The sequence below is a fragment of the Pelobates fuscus genome, chromosome 1, assembly GCF_036172605.1.
Source record: "Pelobates fuscus isolate aPelFus1 chromosome 1, aPelFus1.pri, whole genome shotgun sequence".
Taxonomy (NCBI): Eukaryota; Metazoa; Chordata; class Amphibia; order Anura; family Pelobatidae; genus Pelobates; species Pelobates fuscus.
Genome location: NC_086317.1, coordinates 441,607,941 through 441,633,329, shown reverse-complemented (window position 1 = coordinate 441,633,329; position 25,389 = coordinate 441,607,941). Strand labels below are relative to the sequence as shown.

General features: G+C 41.2%; 1 protein-coding gene across 1 annotated transcript in view; it reads right to left on the bottom strand.

The window, feature by feature from the left end:
- Positions 1-24,384, bottom strand: part of LATS2 (large tumor suppressor kinase 2) — a 43,294-nt gene extending 18,910 nt beyond the window's left edge. The window contains exons 1-3 of the mRNA XM_063429838.1: positions 24,203-24,384; positions 21,302-21,536; positions 18,029-18,521 (exon numbers count right to left, since the gene is read on the bottom strand). Coding sequence (XP_063285908.1) covers positions 18,029-18,370 — 342 coding nt within the window. The 5' untranslated portion in view covers positions 18,371-18,521; positions 21,302-21,536; positions 24,203-24,384. The remainder of the gene's footprint in view (positions 1-18,028; positions 18,522-21,301; positions 21,537-24,202) is intronic.
- Positions 24,385-25,389: the final 1,005 nt, after the last annotated feature.

Sequence of the window (25,389 nt, the reverse complement as noted above, 5' to 3'; positions counted from 1 at the left end):
TCCCATGGTTGCTCACTATTAGTTTGTTTATTGCTCGGTCACGCTTTGAGAAGAACAGACTGCAAAACGGATAAACTAAATTTCTTTATTTAAAAAATATATTTTTTTATTTTCTAGACAATTTGTGAAATGCATCACAGTAAGTGACAAACCCCCCCCCCCCCCCCCTGTAGGATTAATTTCACGGAGATATTGAGGGGAAATTGGATTGGTGACTGAAACAGGCTCTCATACCGTGAAGTTACGCATGCGCAGTGCCGTGATTCTTTATGGCAGAATCTTAGGTGCATCGCGAAGAGCACCGCGCATGCGCCCAAGGCCCCCAATGCTCCTCTATGGGTGACGTCACTCGAAGAGGTTGCGGCAGCACCGAGGGAGAAACGGTGCTAGAGAAAATGTGTTATTTTAATTTATTTTCCTCAATCTGGGGGAGCCATAAATTAAACGGCCACATCAGAACTGTGGCTTTATCAATAGATATGTATGCCTAAAGCTACAGTGTTCGAATGTACCCAATTTTACTGCTATACATAAGGAAACATAGTTCATACATATTTTATGAAAACTAGAGTACTCAGGAAAAAACAAAAATTATATTCAGAAAAATGGATTTATATATTAGCAGATTAGATGCAGTTTATTTTTGGAGATATAGCCGCTTTAAACTGATGCTGTAACTGGATAAGTTGCATTTAGAATGCACGCTTATTTCAGGAGTACCAACGAAAGTACGTTGAATGGATCATCACTACCAGGAAATTTACAAGATAATCTGCCTGTATGTAAATTAAATGTATTTCTGATTCCTGGTTTATAGATCTTATCTTGTATTTTGACTATATTAATTCTGTATCACTGACCTTGGCTAGTTCATCGATTCGGTGTACCTCTATAGACCTCTGCTTGTTTCTTGACATACATATTCCTTGTATTTTGCACATTGAGCCCAGCCACTCTACAAGATAATAAGTATCTCTTATCTATTGTTTTCCTTGTCCTGTGTGGATTCATTCTGCATGTTGGGTTATACCTAACCTGACACCAATACAGAAAGCATGAGATCTGTGCCTTTAGTGCCAGATAACACAATCAATTCTCTATGGCTGATAAAATGTTTGTAACTTGCTTTGTGTGTGCACAAAATGCAGAGAGCACAAACTTAGACATGAAAAACTAGCAAAGATTATATCTAATAAAAAAAAAAAAAGTAAAAATAATTTTTTTTTAAAAAACCTTTCAGGGTCAGGAGATACGCATTCAGAGAATTATTGAAATTCTTCATACATAACTGACCAGCAGAAGATTCCACAGGAGCAGGACAATCCATCCCTTCATATCCCCTGACAGCAGCTGTAATCCCCTTACCACAAGACAAGTCTGGACAAAATAGTCCCTAACTCTTCACTGTAGTCTTGTAGATTTGATGAAGAGCAACAGACAGAACATCAGGACACGTGCTAAAAGAAGGGTCTAGAAACAGTGGTGTTTTGAAAGGTACGTCCAGCATCAGATAATGGACCAAATGTCTGTTTCGATTCAGGAAACACTCTAGTGGCTGTCTGGTAGACATCCACTGGAGGCAGACTTAGTGCTGCAATGTAAACATTGCAGTTCTCTGAAAGTGCAATATTTTACATTGCAGCACTAAGTGCAATAGGGACACTGCACCCAGATCACTTCAATTAGCTGAAGTGGTCTGGGTGCCTAAAGGTGGCATATGGATATTTTTATTTTCCAAAAGGGTATGAAGGACAGATGATCTCGAACACAAAGAAGTCACTCAATTGCCCCAGAAATTGACTTATGTACTCACATATTAGTAGAATTTATTATTATTATTTTTTTTTTTTTAAATCATGTGGTTTCAAATCATCCTTAAAAGGGAAACCAACATCTCTCTTGAAATTACACCATTACAATAAAACACTAATAATTTGGAACCTGTGTTCATTATTTTTTCATGTGATGCTCTGCATTCTTATAAAATGTACATTAAAGATTTAGCAATTTACATCACAATCCGCATCAATCCAAGCACAGCCAGGGCAAACACTCCATCACCAGAACATAATAGACTGCTCTTTCTCTCTCTGTGCGATAGGGTGTGTAACATTTTAGCGATACTGTGCCAAAAAAAAAATACTTTGAAGTCCCTTGGCGTGCTGGTCCTATTTCTTTAATTTTTTTTTAAATTAACTTGTGTGTAAGTTGCCATATGAAGCTCGGTCACTTCTAAGGACCGCCAAGATGTTCGTGTGTCCAATTATCTAAACTAGGTTTTGTACACTGCGTGTTGGGGTCATAGACCATGACATTGTGTTATGTATGGGTGCTGAAGCTGTTTTGTAGGGTTTTATTTGAGGGTATGTGGGCTATGTTACAATGTGTAGATGTGAGAGTGGTTTTTGGTATTGGGGTATTTGTGGTACCTCTCCAAGAGCACACGGTCAGAGCACAAAGTTTAACATTGCCACATACACTGCTAGACACACACAATGCTACGCGTGCACACGGTCACACTTCTAGACGCAAACAACTACTCCAACCACAGACCATACTTATTTTTGGTTACCTTTCTTTATTGTTCACCACTTAGCAGCAGGAAGGTAGCTTCCCTGTGGTCTAGTAGAGAGTCAGCTGGACGGGTATAGGGCAAGGGCAGGTGCCTTAGCAGGTTGCTCTCCTCTCGCATTGTTTCCCCTTCACAAGTGCATAGATCGGTTCCTCCTAGCTCTGCCACAAGTAAATTGATGGCTGCCCCTCACTTCTAGTTGCAGTCAGGCCAGCTCTGGGGGAGGTCCTCCGATCTCCACAGTCTGTGTGCATCTGGCAGCCTGGCGTGCCATAGATTGCTGACCCGGGCCGTGTGTATGCTGACTACTAAGTGCAAAGGACAGAGCTAATAACAATGATTGACAGGAAGCCAAGATGGAGACACCCAATTCCAGGATTCAGGGGTATAGATTTCTACTATTTATTTTGATTTTCATACCTCAAAAATGTGTTTATTGGGGGGGCGGAGCCAACGCTTAACCTGAACGGTCGCACACTCACAGGGCTCCGGCAAGCAGGATCCCGAAAGCCCCAAATTCAGCCCGAAAACGCTGTCACTGGCACTGACAGAAGGCCAGACGACACCCCAACACTAATGGGGAAGAAAACAAAAAAATTGTGACCAGATCGGCCCAGGCAATCTGCCGATATAGGTGATCTCTTGCGGAGGCCGCATGGCCCGGCGGGACCCAAGATGGCGGCTGACTTTGCCGACTTCGATGACTACTCTGATGGTTCAGAAGATACCATGCTGCATTACTCAGAGACCCTGGGATTTCGGAGGCCAGCACAGCCTGAACAGCCTGCACAGCCCGCACAGCCTGCACAGCCAGCACAGCCCGCACAGCCAGCACAGCCTGCACAGCCAGCACAGCCTGCACAGCCTGCACAGCCTGCACAGCCTGCACAGCATGCACAGCCAGCACAGCAGCTGGATCACCCGATCACTACAGCAATACTCACCGCTCTCCTCGCGGACTTACGCCAGTCGTTGTCAGCAGAGATATCCCAAGTAAGGGGAGATGTAAGAGAGTTCACAGCCCGCCTCACCACAGTAGAACAACTCACGCAAACTCATACAGCAGAGGTGCTTGACCTCCAGACACAGGTGAGAGACCTCACCATGGCCCACGCTGCAATGTCCCACCAAATAGCCGACATAGAAGATAAACGCAGGTGGAAACACATCAAAGTCAGAGGTATTTCCGACACGATGTCCCCAGCTGAAATGCCCCATTTCCTCCGCAGGCTATTCTCCACTTTACTGCCTCACAGACAAGCGAAGGGGATACAGCTGGATGGCATGTTCCGCCTGCCCAAACCTCCACAGCTCACAGGCGCCACAACCGGCGATCTCTTAATCAAGCTCCAAAACGGGCAGGATAAAGCAGCACTTATGGATGCCATAAAGGGGAAGACTCCACTCAGCTTTGAGGGCATGGACATAGCATTCTACTCAGACCTGTCACGCACAACCCTGCGATGGCGGCAAACCCTCAGACCGCTGACAACGCTACTACAGGCCAGCGGGGTGCCATACCGATGGGGACCAGCTCATGTGCTTATAATACAACACCAGGGCACTGAACAGCGGGTCAAGGACATAGCAGAGATGGACACTGTGGTGGCCAAACTTGGACTTGCAACCCCGAAAACAATGGCTTGGGACCCGGCCAATGTCATCCCGTTTGTTCCGACCAGCGAGGGTGCCGCCGGGAAAAAGACCTGAACTACCAGCTGCCGGCTGTATACCTATGTTTTATAAGTTGTTATTTGCCTCCCACACCTATCTCCCATGTTTCATATATTTCATACGCTCTGACTACTTATTTAAAGGGATACTAGGCACCCACTATAGACACCGGGAATAACCCGGACAATTGGCTCCAATATACCACCCTACCCCCCTCCCCCAGCTCCAAACAGCTCCCACCATATCTCAGCCTCACTACACGGAGCTGGCTCCTAAGCCATAAATATACTCCACCGAAATCCCCTACTTTAACCAACGTGCTTGTTTATACACTAGATTTCGTTCTGTACCTCTTCTTTTTATTATTTTTCTTTTATCCTACAAGCCTACACAACTCTGGGCCGCACACTCGCCCCCACTGACGGCACAACGCCGGACCACACCAGTTGGCATACCTAGGCTGTTTCCCCACACCTTAACAGCACAGACTCACCAGTCCCAACTAACGAAAGCAGACCAAGCAAAATCGCACTTTAAGACACACAAGGGACGCTCACTAGGCCCACTACCACTAGCCTACAATATTAACCTGAGATAAATAAGATGTTGTCACGTTGAGTTTTTCTTTCTCTTTTTATCACATGCTCTCCTTTTTAAAAAAATGTGCAGTACCTCCTATGCCATGATATTGTTTTCAACTGTTACTGTTATGAAGCTTGATATGGCTGTCGTGGCTACTCAAGTATGATGTAATGCTTGCACAACCAAAATAAAGAATTAAAAAAAAAAAAAATTTGTTTATTAAAACTAGTAGCTAAATAAACAGAATATTAAAAACCATGGGAAGAATAGTTCCCCCTTTAACCCCTTAAGGACACACGTGTGTGACATGTCAGGATTCCATTTTATTCCAGAAGCTTGGTCCTTAAGGGGTTTTAAAGGGACAAGGCTGGCACTATAACCATTTCATCTCATTGAATTGGTTATAATATCTCAGGTCTCCTGGCACAGTCCCTCCGTTCAGTGTTAAATTATTTTTCAGCAATTTACTAACTAAATAATTGTTCCAGGCTTCCCATATCCCAACCCCACTTGAGGAGTGGCTAAGGCAAAAAACACACACTTCCATCTAGCCATACCAACTCATACCTACAATGGGTGCTGTGATAGGCTGAATGCAATCAGCTGACACTCTCCGCCAATCACAGCCGCTCATTGCTGATCAGGCTTAGGTTCACACTTCAATCGCCCAGCACAGAAGGGAGCACACTGAATGGATAGATGTCACTAGGGGACCCGGTAGCCACTTCAATTAGATAAGTTAACGTCAGATATAGAGGGCATAAAGATTGGTAATGTCCACAATGTAGGTTTGTTTGCGGATGATATCCTTTCAATTAAAAGTCCATTTAAATCTATACATGCACTAAATTCTATTTTAAAGGAGTTTGGAGAAGTGTCATATTATAAAATCAATTCTCCCAAAACACAAGCACATAATATTTTCATATCTTGATTTGGATAAACTTTAAAAATAATAATAATAATAATAATACTTATTTGATGGGAAAATACTTTTGTTGTATATCTTGGTATAAACTTATGCAAAAACCTAAACAATATACATATAATTTACAAAAAAAAAAATGGCCCGACCTACAAAAAGACAAAAAGAAAGATTTTGATCTTACATGGGTGGGAAGAATGACATCAAGATGAAGATTCTTCCCCAAATATTATATTTTTTTTCAAACTATTCCTTTATCTATACCATTAAACTATTTTAATAAAATTAATTCAACTTTAATAAAATTTATATAGAAAAATAAACCAAGCAGGGTAAAATTTACTACTTTACAACATCTAAAGATAAATGGTGGAGTAGGAGTTCCAGACTTTCGTAAATATTATACATCAACAAATGCTGCTTCCGCTATTATGTTTAATATAGACTTCAACAAACCAAGATAGCTGGAGATGGAGTCAGATAAAATAAATTCCATTTCAATTAAAGACAGACATTTTATGATTACCTGCAAATAAAAAACTCCCCAAAAATTCTGATATGTTTCCTACTACCAAAATTACCCTTAAAGCTTGGGACACTATTTTTAAAACCGTTCGTCAATCATCTGGTTTATCAAGAGCCATGCCACTATCTATTTTGAATCATCATATTTTTCCATTAACATGACATTTTTGCAATTCATATTCTATATTCCATTTACATGGATTTTTTTTTTTTTTTTTTTTTTTTAGGAAATTCCATTATGTCATTTGTTAAAATGAAAGAAAAAATGTGATCTACTGGACCATGTTATCCCAGAATTCAATTTAATGACAAATTAAAATAATGCTTTAACTCCTTAAGGACCACGGACGTACTAGATACGTCCGACAAATATTACTATATTTATATATATATATATATAATATATATATAATATTACTTGCCCGATCGCCGCCGTTCCCCCCGGCGATTGGTGTTGCTCCCGGTCTGGGCGAACTGCCTGACAGCCCAGACAGTCCTCCCATGGCAAATTAGGTCCCCGTAAGCCATGTGATCGCTCTAAAAGAGCGATCACATGGCCGCAATAGGAGTCCATGTATCTGCCTGCAGGGGGACTGCCTAAACGGACAGGCAAAAAAATTAAATAAATAAAATTATAAAAAAAAAACAAAAACAAAAAAACCTATGTCTGACCCTACTATTTGAATTAGAACACACATCTGATAATTATAAATGTAATGTGGATAAAATATTCACACCACTTTAATACAAAGAAATGTATACCGTTTTTCTCTATATTTATATAAATATTTACAAATTGACAAACCATGTAAAATTAAACCAGGAGTTACACAATATCTATTGGAGAAGTTAAAAAAAATTCCCTTGATCTCAGAGTGACCAGTCTCATCATGTTTCTTGGGTCAGTTTGATACTGTAGATATTCCCAGTCACAGTGACACATCTGGTATTGTAGCATCTCTTGAAGTGCTCTGTGCTTTAAACACATGTGAGGTGAGAGTGAAGTGTCATTGTTGCTCAGAGTGGAAGAAGTGTGCTCTTCCAGTAATATATAAACAAAATCGGTTTTATTAAAGAATAAATATGAACCCTCCCTCCCCCAAGACTGATGTGATCAATATGCTTAAAGGGTTATGCCAACCGTCATGACCACTTTGGCTTATATTTTGACAGAAGCTAGTCGGTAGCTGGGCTGTCAAAATATCAGTCTTGTGCACACAGCGAGTTGGTGACAGATGTAATGATATTCTCACTCACGTTGCACATTAAAAAATGAGGAAGCTTTAATGTTTATTCCCTCTGCTCCCCGCCTCCCTCCACTTTCAAGATTATTTTTTAAATGATGAATGCCCTCTCTACGCTTGTGGACCAGAGTGCACACATGCGCTCAGAGTTGGCGAATGGTCAAATCAAACGTTTCTCTATGAGACGCAATTGATTGGACCTCGAACCACGTACCGCTTGATTGGAATATGTAGAACAAGCCAGGTCAGGATCACAGAGGTAAACTAGCCAAGGTTAAAACCAGAAAACAAAACTAGGAAACTCACTAATCGGGAAGCATTGTAAAAATGACAGTAGGGCACAGAACTAGGGTCAATCAGGATTATATAGGGTTATCTAGTCTCTGATTGGTCCAATTGCCCCAGAAAAGTGCCTGAACTGGCAGCGTTGATGAGGTATCGTTACGGATGCTAGGGTCAAGCATCTCAGAAACCTGGCGAAGGTGCGTGTGGGTGGGAAGGGGGGTCAAAAAAACCTATGGTAGCTGCAGATGTGTGTAAAACCAGGTAAATGTATGTTCCAATGCATTATAAACACATTATACACTGGCAGTAGTAATGTCACTGGCTTAGAACTTGAGGAAACCCAAATCCTCATGGATTGTAAGCTTGTTTGAGTAGGGCCATTTACCTCTTGCCATTCTACAATTGTTAAGCACTGCGGAATGCAAGTTATAAAAATGACAATTAAGAAGTATAATTTCCCATAGGACTGATCATAAACTGGATCATGCCAAAATTAGGGAACATTAAGGGGACAATGTTAACGGACTGTTAAAATCTGTATATATTCAATGTATGACTGTGTCCCTTTAAAAAGATTCAGTGTAGGAGTCCCATGTCACAATAACAAGAAGAACAGACATACAAGAAAAAACAGGTAGCGAGGATAGGCAATATAAACCGCTGTGTATTGAGGAATGTTCTGAATGCATATCAGCTCCCACATGCCTTGCCAAAAGTAGGAATAGATCATGTTTTAGGTTTTAATTATGTTTACAGACAGCAATAATTTTCTTAGCATGCTTTGTTCTGTTTAACCAATTCAGAGCTAAGGAAGGGACAACGCCCCCTTTGAAAAGAAAGAAAAAAGAAAAAGAAAAAACCTGGAATGCTAGTAATTATCCTGACACATTTCCTCTGGCTGTAAGGGAATTCAGCTTGCCCCCTCCAAAGGACCACACTGCACAGTCTGTACAAAGACTTCTACCACTGGAATGCTCAGATATTCTTAACACTAAGAACAAAACCTTCAAACTACCCACTATTTTTTTACAGTCAGATACAGGGGGTAAAAAGGTCCAAAATGAGAAACATAGAATGTGACGGCAGATAAGAACCATTCGGCCCATCTAGTCTGCCCAATTTTATAAATACTTTCATTAGTCCCTGGCCTTATTTTATAGCTATCCACGCATGCTTAAACTCCTTTACTGTGTTAACCTCTACCACTTCAGCTGGAAGACTATTCCTTGCATCCACTACCCTCTCAGTAAAGTAATACTTCCGGATAATATTTTTAAACCTTTGCCCCTCTAATTTAAGACTAAGTCCTCTTGTTGTGGTAGTTTTTCTTCTTTTAACCCCTTAAGGACACATGATATGTGTGACAGGTCATGATTCCCTTTTATTCCAGAAGCTTGGTCCTTAAGGGGTTAAATATAGTCTCCTCCTTTACTGTGTTGATTCCCTTTATGTATTTGAATGTTTCTATCATATCCCCCCTGTCTCGTCTTTCCTCCAAGCTATACATGTTAAAGGACCACTATAGGCACCCAGACCACTTCAGCTTAATGAAGTGGTCTGGATGCCAGGTCCATCTAGGATTAACCCTTTCTGCTGTAAACTTAGCAGTTTCAGAGAAACTGCTATCTTTACATATGGGTTAATCCAGCCTCTAGTGGCTGTCTCATTGACAGCCGCTAGAGGCGCTTTCGCGCTTCTCACTGTGATATTCACAGTGAGAAGACGCCAGCGTCCATAGGAAAGCATTGAGAATGCTTTCCTATGGACTGGCTGAATGCGCGCGCGGCTCTTGCCACGCATGCACATTCAGCCGATAACATGAGAAGAGGGAGGAGAGTCACAGCGCCGAGGGAGCCCGGTGCTGCAAAAAAGGTAAGGGATTAACCCCTTCCTTCAGCGCAGCGGAAGTGGTACCCTGAGGGTAGGGGCACCCTCGGGGCACTATAGTGCCAGAAAAATTAGTTTGTTTTCCTGGCACTATAGTGGTCCTTTAACCTTTCCTTGTAAGTTGTATCATGCAATCCATGAACCAGTTTAGTAGCCCTTCTCTGAACTCTAAAGTTTCAATATCCTTCTGGAGATTCGGTCTCCAGTACTGCGTACAATACTCCAAGTGAGGTCTCACCAGTGTTCTGTACAATGGCATGAGCACTTCTCTCCTTCTACTGCCGATACCTTTCCCAATACAACCCTATGCAATGAGGGACCAGGAGATAACATCTCACTCCATCCAAGCAACACATAATGAACACAAGAATCTTAGGCAGAATATTCCAGATTTATAAAGGAAATTATTAAATTCAGATCCAAAATCCAAAAAGTTAAGGGAATTGCGTACGGAGGTTTCGCTGTAGGTTAACCTAATTTAATTGATGTGACTATAAGGAATAATAAGCAAGCTTCAAAGCAGTGAAGGACAACATCTGAAACCCCAGTCTATACGGCGGCGGCAGAGCATCATCGGAGTTGTAGTCTTACAACAGCAAGAAACAGACTTCAGTGAAAAAAAAGTTATACTGAATCCTCTCACGAGTCCTAAATTAAATGGTTGTTGGGGATGCGCGAGCCATTTCTGTTTAACCCATTAGGTTTGCTGGGCTAGCATTGAATGGCCTACTACTCATTTAGCAAAGGACATTCTTAAGGGGAAGGGTGGGGGGGAGTGGATACCACAAATTCAGGAGACTATAAAGATCTGAACGGAATAATTACTGGAATCTTGTAAGTATTTGTTACTCTGAGATGAAATGTATCCATTGGACAGCGCTACGGAATCTGATGGCGCTATATAAATAATAATAATTTAATATACTTCCTTGCATAAAGAAAAGTTTAAAACAAAATCAAAAATATACAAATATAAAAGAGAAATACATTTCACCATACAGCACCAACCTTTATAGCATAGAATAACCTAAAAGGGGGGGGGGGGGAAGCAAAGTTAACACTTCAGCTATTTAATTTTGGTTTTGTATACATCTCCGTAGATTATACTGTAATGGTCTATTTATGCATTAAGAGATTTATTCACCTAACATTTGCAGTGAGTTAAAGGTGAAAATTGTAGAGGACAATTTGTCCAAAATAAGAAGCTTTCAGTAAGTTTTGTACTCTGGTTTCAGAAGTCAAGGTAGATGTGGCTCCTAAGAGGTTAATGAGATTGCAGGGTTTCTATTAAGAAGTTAGAAGAAATATGCACGGAGGAACTGGTCCACCCTTTACCATTGTACATTAGTTTCCTGTGACATTGCAAACATCTCTAACATTTTCGTCATAAGCACATTGTATTCATGCTCGTGACACAAGGGAGACGCTCCCCTTTCTTCACACCAAAAACCACGAGATTTCTGTAATTTTATCTCTTGTGCCCCGGATTACAGTGCGGTTCTTGATCCACAGAAAGAACAACATTAAGGAACATTTTCTAAATACTTCCTAGATGTGTACATGTTATCGGAATGTTCAGCACACCTAACACAGTGGATGCGGCATTACACCCATACAGAAACTCAAAAGGGAACAGATTAAAAGGATTTTGACATGAACATGACAGTCTTATTATTCCCCTTCTTCATCTTGCGGCAGGCAATAACAACACAACATTAGTACGTACAAATCAATAAAAGGATAGAATGCTTTTGGCACAAATTTTGGAACAGATAACAGGAAGTATAGTCAAAACCAGTCTTAAAGAGGCACTCCACCCGGATAACCTAATGCCAATGAGACCTTTCTTACCTTACAGGGTTAAACCTTTTTCCAAAAGTAAACTTCATGCCAACGTTTTGTTCATTAACGTTTAACCCCTTAAGGACCAAACTTCTGGAATAAAAGGGAATCATGACATGTCACACATGTCATGTGTCCTTAAGGGGTTAAACTAACCATCTTATTAATCTTATAACAAAATCTATCAACAATCTATCAATTAAGGGGACACAGTAAGTAAAACACTTCTAATTGTTTATGAAATGGGAATATTTGGCCTAGGCCTAAATTGTAAGCATATGTGTCCACAGGCCTAGCCTGGACCTAAAAGTTGCACATTATTTGGGGGTTCAGTTTATCTGGAAAATATAGGCCTAAACGTACAGGTGTATATTTATACACCCGAATATATGGTAGAGCTAGCTGAAATTTTTTAGAATGAGTAAATTAGGAAGAAAACAAAAAAACTATTAATAAATAATTCAAGCAAAGCACGGTGTATGATTTGTGAAATGTAATTAACAAAATCATCAACATTTAAAAGGACACTCAAAGCACCGTGACCACCACAGAATATTGTAATGGTGCAAGGAGTCACTGAATGCCATTAGATGGTTTGACTGAAAATGGGAGGCTAACCATTTCCAAAAAAAAAAAAAAAAAAGAAAGAAAACAGGGTTTGTCCAATCACTCACTTACCCTAATAAACATAGAATATGAAAGTTTCATTTTTTGTGTTATCCATTTAAATCTGTTCTAACAGAAAACGCTATGAACATCGGAGCCCAGCATGCACAGCCTATCAAGGTCCATTTAAAGACTTATTGCACCATAATCACTACAATAACATATAGCCAGGGTTTCCTTAAAATATAAGCATTAGTTTAGCTTTTTTTACATGTCTAATTCGGGTTCAAAAATTGTTTTCAGGGGCGGAGCCTAACCGCCGAGCTGGCAGGACGTGCTGAACATCAGCTCCCGCCGAAACGCAACGAAAACCGGGGTATACACCCCGAAAATCGGCGCGTCCACCAGCCGGATGGTAAGAGACAGAGTGGGGACACCCGGGGGCACAAAACGACACCAAAATCGAGCACCCCAAAGCCCGGAAACCCACAAAACGCGCCTGAGGCCTACCAGAGACTGAGACGGGGAGAGGCGGCCGCTCTCCTCGAAGACAAAGCCACGTACAGAAACCTCGGCGTGCCTGCATATCTTCCCCCCCCCCCAGGACCGGTGGGGGTCATCCCGGTCCTCACTAGACACCAGGGCTACCAACTGGCACGACCTACCAAGCCTGGGCCTCTGCCTCACAGTGATAGCTCCTCACAAGACGAGCCCAAGATGGCGGCTTGCGGCGAGAGGCACACAGCAAGCAGACTGGCAACAATGGCTGACATAGCACCCACAGCAGCTACGAGAGGCCCACTGGAGCCTCGGTCTGCAACAAGCAACTGGACAAGCGGCAACGAGCTGAGCCTACAATATGGGGCAATACAGCAACAAGATCGGCGAACACGAGACGCTGCTAAAATGGCGACCGTGAAAGCACAAAGTGAGCTACATGAACACCACTCAGTCATGCCAAACTACGAAGCCAGACTCACCGCTCTCTTCGATGCCTTTTGGGCACAACTGGAGCGCCGGGCATGGCTGAATAAACAGGACACACGCCAGAGCCAGGAGCCAACACAGCACCATAACGGCCGATGCCTCACTCCTAAAAGGCACAGAGCCCCAAGATGGCGCCGCAGGGGGAGAGATCCTCAGCCTGCAGGCGTAATCATAAAGAAGAAACAAGCATCGGAGCACTGCAGCAGACCACGGGGGACCCCCCGTACATCCAGGTACGCACCCAAGAGCTCTCCCCACTCTTCTTCCGGGCTGGGAGCCCACCCGAGGGTTACTCCTCACCGCCACCCATACACCCAAGGGAACAACCGGACTCCGGCAAAGCCTTGGGCCCACGACCCTGGAGATGGGGTCAATGGACTTGTGGCAAGGGTCTCCGATACGGCCTTGGGCCGAAGACAAGGGACACTCAAGCGGCAGCGCACTAGGAATAACACCAGGGGCACCTTAACCCAGAGGGCTAAGCACTCAGCGGGCCAAAACGCCCACTATAGAGAAACGGACCCGGGCCTCCATGGAGCGGTGGAACAAATAGGCAGCCCCCCACAACCAAGTAGATTGGACCATGCGTGCTACAACACAACTCCTCCATGTGGGGTGGGCTGAATAACAGCATGGACACCTGCTACGCTCGAGGCCTTGGACTGTCCCAAGTAACCGCAAGAGACACACTGTTACACCCTGAGGGTTTTACCCATACAAATTTCCATGCTCCGTATTGTTTAATTTTTCTTTATACAGTTAATACTTTATGATTTCCAGCTAGCAGCTAGATACATACTATGTTGCCAGCCTGCCTTAGTAATTTCACTCGTACCTATTAGGTCTAACTCCCATTGCTGTGCGCCTCTTGGTAATTCGTTTTCACTACTAGCCTAGCATGCTTAATGTCATGTTGTCAATAGCCTGACTTCATAGCCTGACTTGATTTAATATCCTGTGTTAACAGCCTGAGTTAATAGCCTGAGTTAATAGCCTGATTTAATAGCCTGATTTAATAGCCTGATTTAATAGCCTGATTTCATAGCCTGATTTCATAGCCTGATTTCATAGCCTGATTTCATAACTTGATTTCATAGCTTGATCTGATAGCCTGATTTAATAGCCTGACATAATAACTTGATTCAAAAGCCTGATTTAAACGCCTGTATTAGAATCTTGTTTTCTATGACTGATTTATGAACCTGTTTTCTCAACCTGATTTATAAAAAAAAAAAAAAAAACAAAGCATCGCTATCCCAGAAATGTAATAGTTTAAAGCTGACAATGTTTAAACCCTCTACGGTAATCATACTATGCGTTTCCCTCCTTTCCTTCTGTACCCTATCAAAAATGCTTCAATAAAAGAAAGATTGACAAAAAAAATTGTTTTCATATTAAGTAAAGATTACATTTCCTTCCAACAGAAATGAGTCTAGCAAGTCAAATTTGTTATCGAACGGAATCATGACTTGACCTGAACCACCAACTACCCACAACGGGTACAATCATATTTCGAATGCCATGCATTGTTTGTGGCCCTTGCTATCAGAAAGACAAACATTCTCAACATCATTTTGTTTACACTACATTTAGATTGAATTCCAACTGTGGCAAATCCTTATATATCTTTGCCGGGATTGCAAATCTAAACGATGCCTCTTTTATAGGTTACAGAAACCAGATGATGCAAGTCTTGTGTAAGGACGATGACTAATGAACAGGAGGAACTGCATATAATTTAAAGAGAACCTGTATCGTACAATATTAGGAGGTGTGGAAGAGATTCTCAAAATAAATTGTGTATCAGTGATGACTAGCAAGCGGCGGATTTTGGAATTGGTTAATTGCTGAATAAGACAGTGGCCGACCTATATGTTACAGGCATGCACAACACAGCAATGTCTAAATATCCGGTACTGAAAGTGTGGGCATAAAATGGAACGATACTGTACTTCCGTGGCCATAGTAAACAGCCGACCGTACAAAGAAATAATTTACAATTGAAAAATGATTTACGGCTCTTGACAGGGGGGGGGGGGGCGGGGGGGGGAAGAGCATTGGAATGGCACACTTTTTACATTTCCGCGCATCTGATTTAGTGACCAGTCCTTTCAATGGACCCCTGATATCAGGATAAGACCACTGTAATAGTATTCTATAAGTATTTTTTATAGAAATCTTAGTACCTGTCTTTTGACAAACATAGCCATAATCAGGTGAAAGGAGATTTCTATGCAGTCCTCATTAAAGAGCAGTTGATTGTCTCTGAATGTCAATAGTCAAGGATTTGAGACACACACTGGATGTGGTTTTATGAATGTATCGCAATGTGAAGAAGTGGGCTAATGGGCACTTACCGGTAGTTATTAGTTATAAGTAGAAAAGAAAAAAAGAAAATCAGTGTCATGCTACTATTTTGCTGTCAACATAGCTCATGGCGCACCAACGCTTCCAAAGGGGGAAGAAATAATTTAATAACACAGCAAAACAACATAACGCATGACACACACATCAAAGGATTGTGGAATTTGATCAATAAAAATAAAGATAAGCAAGTACTTGAATTCCAAGACAAAACTGTAACGCACATTGCAAGATCAACCGGGCACAGGCACAGCTTATCGTGAAAATGTTGCATCCATTATTTTAGACTAGCAGAATGTAGTCCTGGAGGTTTAAAAGCACTCCACTTTGGAATGCTGGGGGATTACAGCCTGCATGGGAGAGAAACGCAATTGTATTTATCTCCAACTGTGGAATCTGTACAATTTAACTTAAAAAAATAAAATCAGTTGGGAAGGGTGCATCTTTGTAATTTTGTAATTAATCCTGTTACTTCCTGGTTTGGTTAGCTCAGTGGAGCTAAACTCAAGAGGTAGGCTAACTGCCCAGAGCACCTGCCTTGCAAAGACTTCTCATTGAGCTGCACTTGGAAGCCTGTGATTTGGACAGCCACAGAAAGTATGGGCTGGGGAAGAAGGGAAGGACTTGCTGTAACTCTAGATACTAGAACTACAGCTATTGCAAGTCAAGATTTCATATACCTCCAACAACAACAACAAAAAACACATGTAAAACAAACTGTATGCATATTCTCTTTGGGGATTCATCAACTAAGCTGTTATTTGTTATTACTAGAGTGTTCCTTTAAAACAACAAAAAAAAAAAAAACATTCATTTGTGACAATTACCTAAAAAAAAATAATTCATCGTGTGAAATGGACATTTATTTATTTTTTAGTGCAGGTCTATCTCGTATTCCTCCAGTCTGTTTGGTACTCCAAAGGAACATTAGTCAAAGACAGATCGAACTCCTAAATGAGAATACAGCCAGTGGCATGCAAAGTTTTATAAGACATGTAGTCACATAATGGCATGTGCTAAATACTTAACCACCCTCTTTCACTGGTCTAATTGTGGTCATAAGTTCCATTATTCCGATGAATAGACAGCTTGTTACTTCAATATCATGGACATAAATAAAATACTTGGCTTTTCTGTGGTTACATTTTTTAATTTCTCTCCCTATCAACTGTTGCATTATAGCATAATATAAATCATCTTATTGTGAAATGTTTTTTGGCATTGAAACGCTGAGGGGCCCACTCCTGATAAGAAATACTTCAAATATTTTTTGGTAATTTGATTAAGATACAGGAGGGCCCTTCTTTCTCTGATCCTTCTTTCCTCTCTCTGTTTGCTTTCTACTGTCACTTTAGTGAACGGACATCGTGGTGGGGCTCTCATATTGTTAAATGTCGAGGGCCTTAACGCCTTAACATCACCAAGCTTCCATAATTCACTTTAGAGAGAGTGGTGCCCGTTCATCTAACAATAGGAAATTTCAGTGGCTCCCCAGTGGATAAAAAACTATTTCAAAGCAGATTTTTTTACTTTCAGGGGTTTTCGCACATTTTGCTAAGGCGCAAAACAGTGAAAATTAGAAGAAATCTGAAGACTCTAGTAAAAAGCATGGCCCTTTTAATTGCACAGAACCCAGTGTAGCCCTCCAATTCCTTCTAATTTTGAATTTCTTACTAAGGGAATTAGCGGTTCCCCCTGCACTGGGTGGTGCTCCGGAGACGTGGACCATCAGTGCTCTGGGAGTGGGGGCTGACCGAGCCTCATTCCTTGTGTGCATACTCACCTTATGTTTATTTTGAAGGTGACATGATTGCAATGCATCAGCTCAAGGGTGAAGCTAAAGCCTAAAGCGCCCCTAATCTTCTTTCCTCGACTATTAGCACTTTATGTGCCAGGAGCCCAATTCACTGATGTGATCTAGTATATGCAACATGGTGCCACACTGGGGTCTAATGACAATTCCATCGGATAAACCATAGATCTAGTCTTTAGAAAATTAACAGAAGTTGACTGAATGCAGTTGAATTTCAATGGAATGCTAACATGAGTATTTAATAAACAAGTAATCTTAAAGTGACACTATAGCCACTAGAACAACTACAGCTTATTGTATTTGTTCTGATGAGTATAATCATCCCCTTCTGGCTTTTTTGCAGAGAAAATGCAGTGTTTACATTACAGCCTAGGTATACTTCCACTGGCACTGGCTCCACATTGTGCAGCACTGCCATTCAGCGTATTCACCCTCTGTATGCAGACACTGAACTTTCTTCATAGAGATGCATTGATTCAAGAGGTGCTGTTTGGCTTCTACTGGCTCTGGCTCCTTGACAGTCTCAGCCAGGAGGGAAAGCATTGTGATTGGCTGAGACCACCACTTCTGATGATGTCAGTCAAGCAGGCAGATTAGGGGCAAAGCCAGCAGCAGCAGACAGTAATAAAAGGTAAGATTTTACAAAATTTAACTGCTGCTATATTGGACATCATGCATCTTGTACATCATGCTTTATTTCAAAGAAACATGACATAACATACCTGATCGCAACCCACATTCACCAGCTCCTGCAGCATCTGCCGATTCACTTCAATAGCAGCTGGACTTCCTGACTCATTGGCAAATGGCAGCAGGGAGTATCTGATCTCTCGCAAAGCCTTCTGATAAGGTGCAAACTTGGCAGGCTGCCGAAGTTGTTGCTGCTGCCTTGTTGACTCTTTGCCATGCAGAACTTTTGGGTCCAACAGAATCTCATTGGGGGGGGCAGCTAGTAAACCCTGAGCTGGAGGTTTGGCTGGCTGTTTAAGTCCCTCTCGAATTTCCTGCAGTCTCTGCCGGCTGTTTCCAGAATATGTAGTTGCGGGGAAAGTCTTTGGCCTCATTGTTGATACAGATTACTCCCACATACACATTTACTACGCCGCTATGCTCGATGCCAGATTACTCTGTGCATGCTGCCTGCAAAACTGTCCGTTACTGTATCACAGGATGTGCGATTTGGCAGCACCACACAGAGAGATTTTCATTCTCAATCTGAAAGACAATATATAACATAACATTATTAACTTTAGATTGGAAGACCATTAGTGAAGGGGCTACCAAATACATTTTTCCATGCAGATTAAATGCTAGCACACTGTGGAACATTTTACAAAAAAAAAATTAAATAAAAAATAATGTATATGTATATGTATTTTCTATAAAAACAATACAGAGATGAAGAAAAATATTGCATATCACTTTGTAGACAACTATGCCTGTGACAAAGTAAGGACAGAGCACAATAACAAACATGCACATTATTGCCAAAATGTGTGAAAAAGAATATCAGGAGCCACATTGTCACTGAACAGATAGATTCTATTGCAACACTTGATGTCCTTAATACAGCATAACATTAACCCGGTGGTTTAATCAGGCTTCAGGAAATGTCCACAAATAAGGTTTACTATAAGTTGGAACATTGCTTTCCTTAGTGCCTTCTCAAAACCTTGACACTTGAAGGAGTTTAATGATTTTTGTAGAAGTTATTATTGCAAATACTATCACACCAAATTATTGGGTAGATCAGATCAGAATCACTATATACTGTCTCAATAAATCACAAATTTCTAGTTCCCAAGTTCTAATCACCAAGTCCCCAAATCAGACCTTGTGGGGCGTTTTAGAGGTAAAAGGTTAGAAACAAATCCCCCCCAATTAATAGTTTAAAGATTTGCTCCACTTTTACAAGTTTATTTTAGACCAGGCATCTTATCAATCAGTCCTTCCTCCCTGTCTGACATGCTGTAATTCATCTCATTTAATTTTAGAATCTGGTCTCATTTAATTTTAGAATGTCAATTACTTAACACATATGCATGTGTAATCAGAAGTAAAAATATAGGGGGAAATTTACCAAAGTATCAAATACAGTTTTGCATTAGGTTTCGAGACATTTAAGAATCCTGCCCCCACCCCATTTTTTGGCCCTAAACATAACTTAAATTTTGTGATATTTTTTGGGATACATAGGAGAACCTTATCAATCTTTCCATCAACTGTCCTGTCATAAAAGTGATCTATTTAGCCAAATTGTGTTGTGCATTACTTAACTTTTGGTTCTGTCTTTGTAAACCAAACGTATGTGCATTGCAGGTTAATTATTATTCAGGGTAAAAAATACAATGTACTGAATCTATGCTTATTAACTTCTGATCTCTGATCTGATTCTTATGCCCCTGTAAATAACCTCCAATAACCAGAGATTTGGGTTTAAGGGCTGAGCCCCCAAGGCTGGAGGAAATCTACATCAATGCCCGGTTTGCTATAAATTTAGAGACTTATGGTCCATAAGCCCTTGAGTTACAAGTTGTATTACGATAATGATTCTGGATGCCCTTTTTCACTTATACAAACAGCATATCAGGTTCAGTGATATGGGTTATGTGCACATCTGGGCAAGAATGTCATGTTGCCCAACATTCTTGCGCACAGACAATGTACATTGCAGGAGGTCAACATATACAATGTTACTGTAACTGTGTATCTACAACACATCTTACTTTCTTCCATAGAAGACCTGCCAAAGGAGTTAAAATAGTTTAAGAATCGCTGTAAGAATACTTGTGCAGTAGACAGAAAGCACAGAATTCCCTTCTATTTAAACCTCAAGCATCCAACAAAAACAAGACTTACTCATAACTGCAGAATTCAAGTGACCAGCTGTGCTCTGCATACCAATGGTCACACTTACCCAATTACACTAAAAAACACAGGATACAAGACTATTAAACGTACTACACCCTTTTCTTTTAGAATGTAAATTTTTATTTTATTTTTTTAAATTCGGCTTTCCCCTAAACTTGATTTTGAGTGGTTTGAGTGCATAAAACCATCTAGGCCGATTCATTATATAACAATGCCTTGTACTATAATAATTAACATGTTGCCATGTTATGTGCCCCCTTCTTCCACCAAGGGTTAGTATAACGTATTTAGCACATTAACATCAACGGTTACGGGTATCAACAGCAAATGAATACATGCAGATTTTTTTTTTTTTTTTTTTTAAGTATTAAACCCCCCCCCCAATTTCCAATGTTAAACATATTGCCCATTGTGAGCATTAGGTCAAGAATAGTTCATAATGACTGTAAAGACAAAAGTTAAATGGACACTATAGTCACCAGAACCTTTACAGCTTAATGTAGTGGTTCTGGAGTCTATACCCGGACAATACAGGTTAAGCACTGTAAACACTGTCTTTTTAGAGAAAAGGTAGTGTTTACAGTGCTGCCTAGGAACACCTCTAGTGGCAGTCACAGTGTGCAGCACTGGCGTTCAGCGTCTCCATGGACTCATCGAGGTGCTAAAAGTTCCCCGTAGAGATGCACTGATTCAATGCAACTCTACGAGGAGATGCTAACTGGCGCATTGTTTTGCCGCACTTGCGCAACAGCCTCCCAATTCTTTCCTATGAGAAGGCAATGGATTGGCGGAGGGGTTGTCTTAAAGTAAAGGAGGGTCAGCTGGATTTTAGTAACTAACCTGATTATTCCCACTACCCAACCAATGCACAGAACGTATGCTTGAAAGGAACACAAGTAAAGAAATGTTTAATCTCTCCCCCTCTGACTGTATTTACATGAAACAAAATCAGAAACCTCATGCAATCTTAGTAGTATGTGCCTTTGCACACTTACCTGTGGCTCACACAACACCTTCCTCCTAATAAGAGGTATAGGAAATGAGCAGTTTGTTGACAAGTCAGTTTAAAGTTCCAGTCGAAACAAGAAACACATTGCGAAAGAATAAGGGGCCGCATACCTTACCTTGGCAGCATTCTTAGACTTTAACTCTCCGAGCTCCATTTAATCTCATCTTCCTTTGCAAGTTAGAGAAATTATCTTTGAAGACTGCTATGGAAGTCCAGGGGAGAAAAAAAACAAAACGATGGTTCCTCTCTCTTTGGGAAGTTGCTCCAAGTCCTGCTACGGCCGCCTCCTCTTCCACCGCCTCCTTTTTCCTCTTGGCGTCAACTCCTCAGTCACAGAGGCACATTCCAAGCTGGGGAGAATTTACAGTCTGATCAGTACAGAAAAAAAAAAAACATGTGCCTGCTCATGCAATAGGAATAAATAGGGCCCAGCCAACTACACAGAGCCATGTCAGTACTGTTAAACCACACGTTATACACTAAACAGAGGACTGGAATTTTTTTTTTTTATTTAAATACTTAACATCACAGACGTCAGATATCAGCATTGAAAACTTTTTTGGCTGGGGGGGAAAAATGTCCCTAACTGCTTAGTAAATTAGAAGGCACATAGAGGCTTATATCCAAAACGATCTTGTGAGACAAACTTAAAAACGAATGGTGCAATCAAAGTAAACAAAATGAAATGTTTCTACTGAATGCTCCAATTTTAGAACTCAACAACATATTTGTTCTTTGTACAAGGAATAAAAAGAAAAAAAATTTAAAATTAAAATAAAAAAACTTTTCTAGCCATCAAATTAAAGTCATGAAAAATAAAAAGGGATTGGGACATGCAGGTTATCTTAATTTTTTTTATTTATTTTTTTAAGAATTACATCTAGCAAGCATAATGTAAAGATAAAATTATTAACAGGACTCACATTATGTGAGCCCCCTCTTACAATCAACAGCAGCTAGTGAAGACATGACATTTTAAATAGCATTTTCTATAGCTTTTCGAACAGTTTAGCTGCTTGTGTTTAATATTTTTTTTCTGCAATAGATTTAGGATTTGAAAGAGCATTAATTCTATAAACATGTATGTCATGTTGACGATGATCTTTTTGTAGGCAAGGGAATCCAAAGACTTTTTGTATATAATTTTGTTCCCAAGTGCCTTATGCCAAATATTGTCCCACTAATACAAGTTTTAAAGAAAATGTGTTATAATTTGGATTTTAAATCTTAAAAGGAAAAATAGACAATGGGTGGTATATATTTTTTTCTTTTGGATGTGTTTTGTAAGGTTAGGACACAGATCATCTCTATGGCCAAAATTAACTATGTAGCACTGTCTGAAGGCACAGCAAGGCACCAGAAGAACACCAACCATATTTCATTTTTTACCATCACTCAATTACAAAGGAATTGCAATTAGATCATTATTTTGGCCACATATTCTTTGCGTTCACATACCAATCAGAGCATGAGAAGGAGGAAGAAAAAATAAATAAATAAAAAAGACATGATCTACCATTAGCGATGGAGAACATTAAATGAGACAATGGTTTCTTCCAGAGTAGAACTATTCTTCAAACAAGCTACTCATTGGTATGAAGAAATAAAAATAATACATGTATTTGCTATTTGTTAAAACTCTAGTTGATGTGTACAGAGTGAGGTAAAAATCATAAAATACCCAAACTTAATAGATCTGCTTTAATAAGGAAAATATGAAGTAGAATGTGTTGGATTGCTGAGTGTACTTCTCAAGTGAGAGGGTTTGCAAGTAGTTCTACCATGCACTGTAATATGTATAATGTTTCACTACAAATAACAGTGTGTAGGCTATTCACACCTGAACATCAATGAATAGCGCTTTCACAAATTTATTAGAATCAAACTGCTCCTACATACAACAGAGAAAGCGAATTGTGTGCACCCCTGCTGTTGCTGTGGACTACTATTCCCATTACGCCAGCTGCTACATAAGGTAAGAACAGTGCCTGTTACAAGCAGTGGTTACTAAAGATGGATCTACTCAGCTGTTAAACTATAACTCCCATGATCCTTTGAATGGCAAAAGACAATTGGAATTGGAAGCTTGAAAACAGCTGGAGCATGTAAATTTTGCAACGCATTGGGTACATATATCCTGTATAGGGGGGGAGGGGGGGGGGAAGGAGCGCAGACATGCCATATACAGGGGGGGCAAAGCAGCGCAGACATGCCGTATCCAGGGGGGGCAAAGGAGCGCAGACATGCCGTATCCAGGGGGGCAAAGGAGCGCGGACATGCCGTATCCGGGGGGGGGGGGGCAAAGGAGCGCGGACATGCCGTATACAGGGGTAAAGGAGCGCAGCCTTGCTGTATACAGGGGTAAAGGAGCGCAGCCTTGCTGTATACAGGGGGTAAAGGAGCGCAGCCTTGCTGTATACAGGGGGTAAAGGAGCGCAGCCTTGCTGTATACAGGGGGGTAAAGGAGCGCAGCATTGCTGTATACAGGGGGGTAAAGGAGCGCAGCATTGCTGTATACAGGGGGGGTAAAGGAGCGCAGCATTGCTGTATACAGGGGGGTAAAGGAGCGCAGCATTGCTGTATACAGGGGGGTAAAGGAGCGCAGCATTGCTGTATACAGGGGGTGTAAAGGAGCGCAGCATTGCTGTATACAGGGGGTGTAAAGGAGCGCAGCATTGCTGTATACAGGGGGTGTAAAGGAGCGCAGCATTGCTGTATACAGGGGGTGTAAAGGAGCGCAGCATTGCTGTATACAGGGGTGTAAAGGAGCGCAGCATTGCTGTATACAGGGGGTGTAAAGGAGCGCAGCATTGCTATATACAGGGGTAAAGGAGCACATCCATGTATTGTCTCAAGCAGGGGGTTACAATGTGCCGGCATGCAGGGGGTTAATCCGTGCAGCCATGCTGTCAGCGCACCTAGACTAAAGGTTAGTGTGGAACGCTCAGCACCGCGGGTTTACGTGTCATTAACATGTCGCGCGGGGAATACCCACACGTGACAAATGGCACATTACCGGTCTGGGGGAGATCGGGTCCGACTTGGTACAGTCCGGCCTGTAGTTGGGGGTACGCTTGGCGGGTCTCTGGTTTGCTTTCCACCCCCCTCCCCGACTATCCAACTGGGCACAACCGATAGAATGCAGCGGGACGGACTTGGACGTTCGCCGCATTGTTTGCATTCCATTGCGGTCACGTGCCAGGCCCCTGCCTGCGTCATTTCATTGGCAGCCGCGGGTTGGAGGAGGCTTGCCCAGAGGAAAGAGGGGGCGGGGTTTTGATTGGATGGACTCTGCTTTCCCCCACTCATTGGCCTCGCTGATAGTTAACCCATTCGGTCCTGGAAGAAAAAGAAAAAAACATTACAATCTTCCCAGCAAGGTTTTCATTTATTTCATTTACAGTCTTACCTTTGCAAAATTAGCCTGTATGTCAGATACTCTTACAATAAAAAATAATAATAATAAATACAATAATTTTTTTCCAGCTAATAATGTTTTAATAAAACACAGTAAAAGAGGAGACTAGACTTAAATACAAAATAATAATAATAAATACAATAATTTTTTCCAGCTAATAATGTTTTAATAAAACACAGTAAAAGAGGAGACTAGACTTAAAAGAAAAAAAACTACCACAACAAGAGGACATTATTATTATTATCGCCATTTATATAGCGCCAACAGATTCCGTAGCGCTTTACAATATTATGAGAGGGGGGATTTAACTATAAGGACAATTACAAGAAAACTTACAGGAACAATCGGTTGAAGAGGACCCTGCTCAAATGAGCTTACAGTCTATAGGAGGTGGGGTACATAGTCTTAAATTAGAGGGGCAAATGTTTAAAAATAATGTGGTGGAATCTCGGTAAAAATAAATTTAGTAGGCCGAGATTACCACGTGGCATGTGTACGTGCATATGCTGACGTATCGATCAGTTGGTTGCACGAGGCAAGATACGATCAGTAGTGTACGGAGCATGTGCAAGAATACAGGATGTAGTATTCCCCCTCCTCCATTGTGCTGGACAAGCCATGCGGTCAAACAGGAAGTTAATTCTTATTTGTGTTGATTGGTTAAGAGAATGTGCGGGTGGAGCTTAATATGGGAGGAGTTATGTGCCTATATAAGGAGCCTGCACTATTGTCCGGGGCTCAGAACTTGCTGTATTTTGGTGACGTTAGTCCCTCTGAGTCCCGAT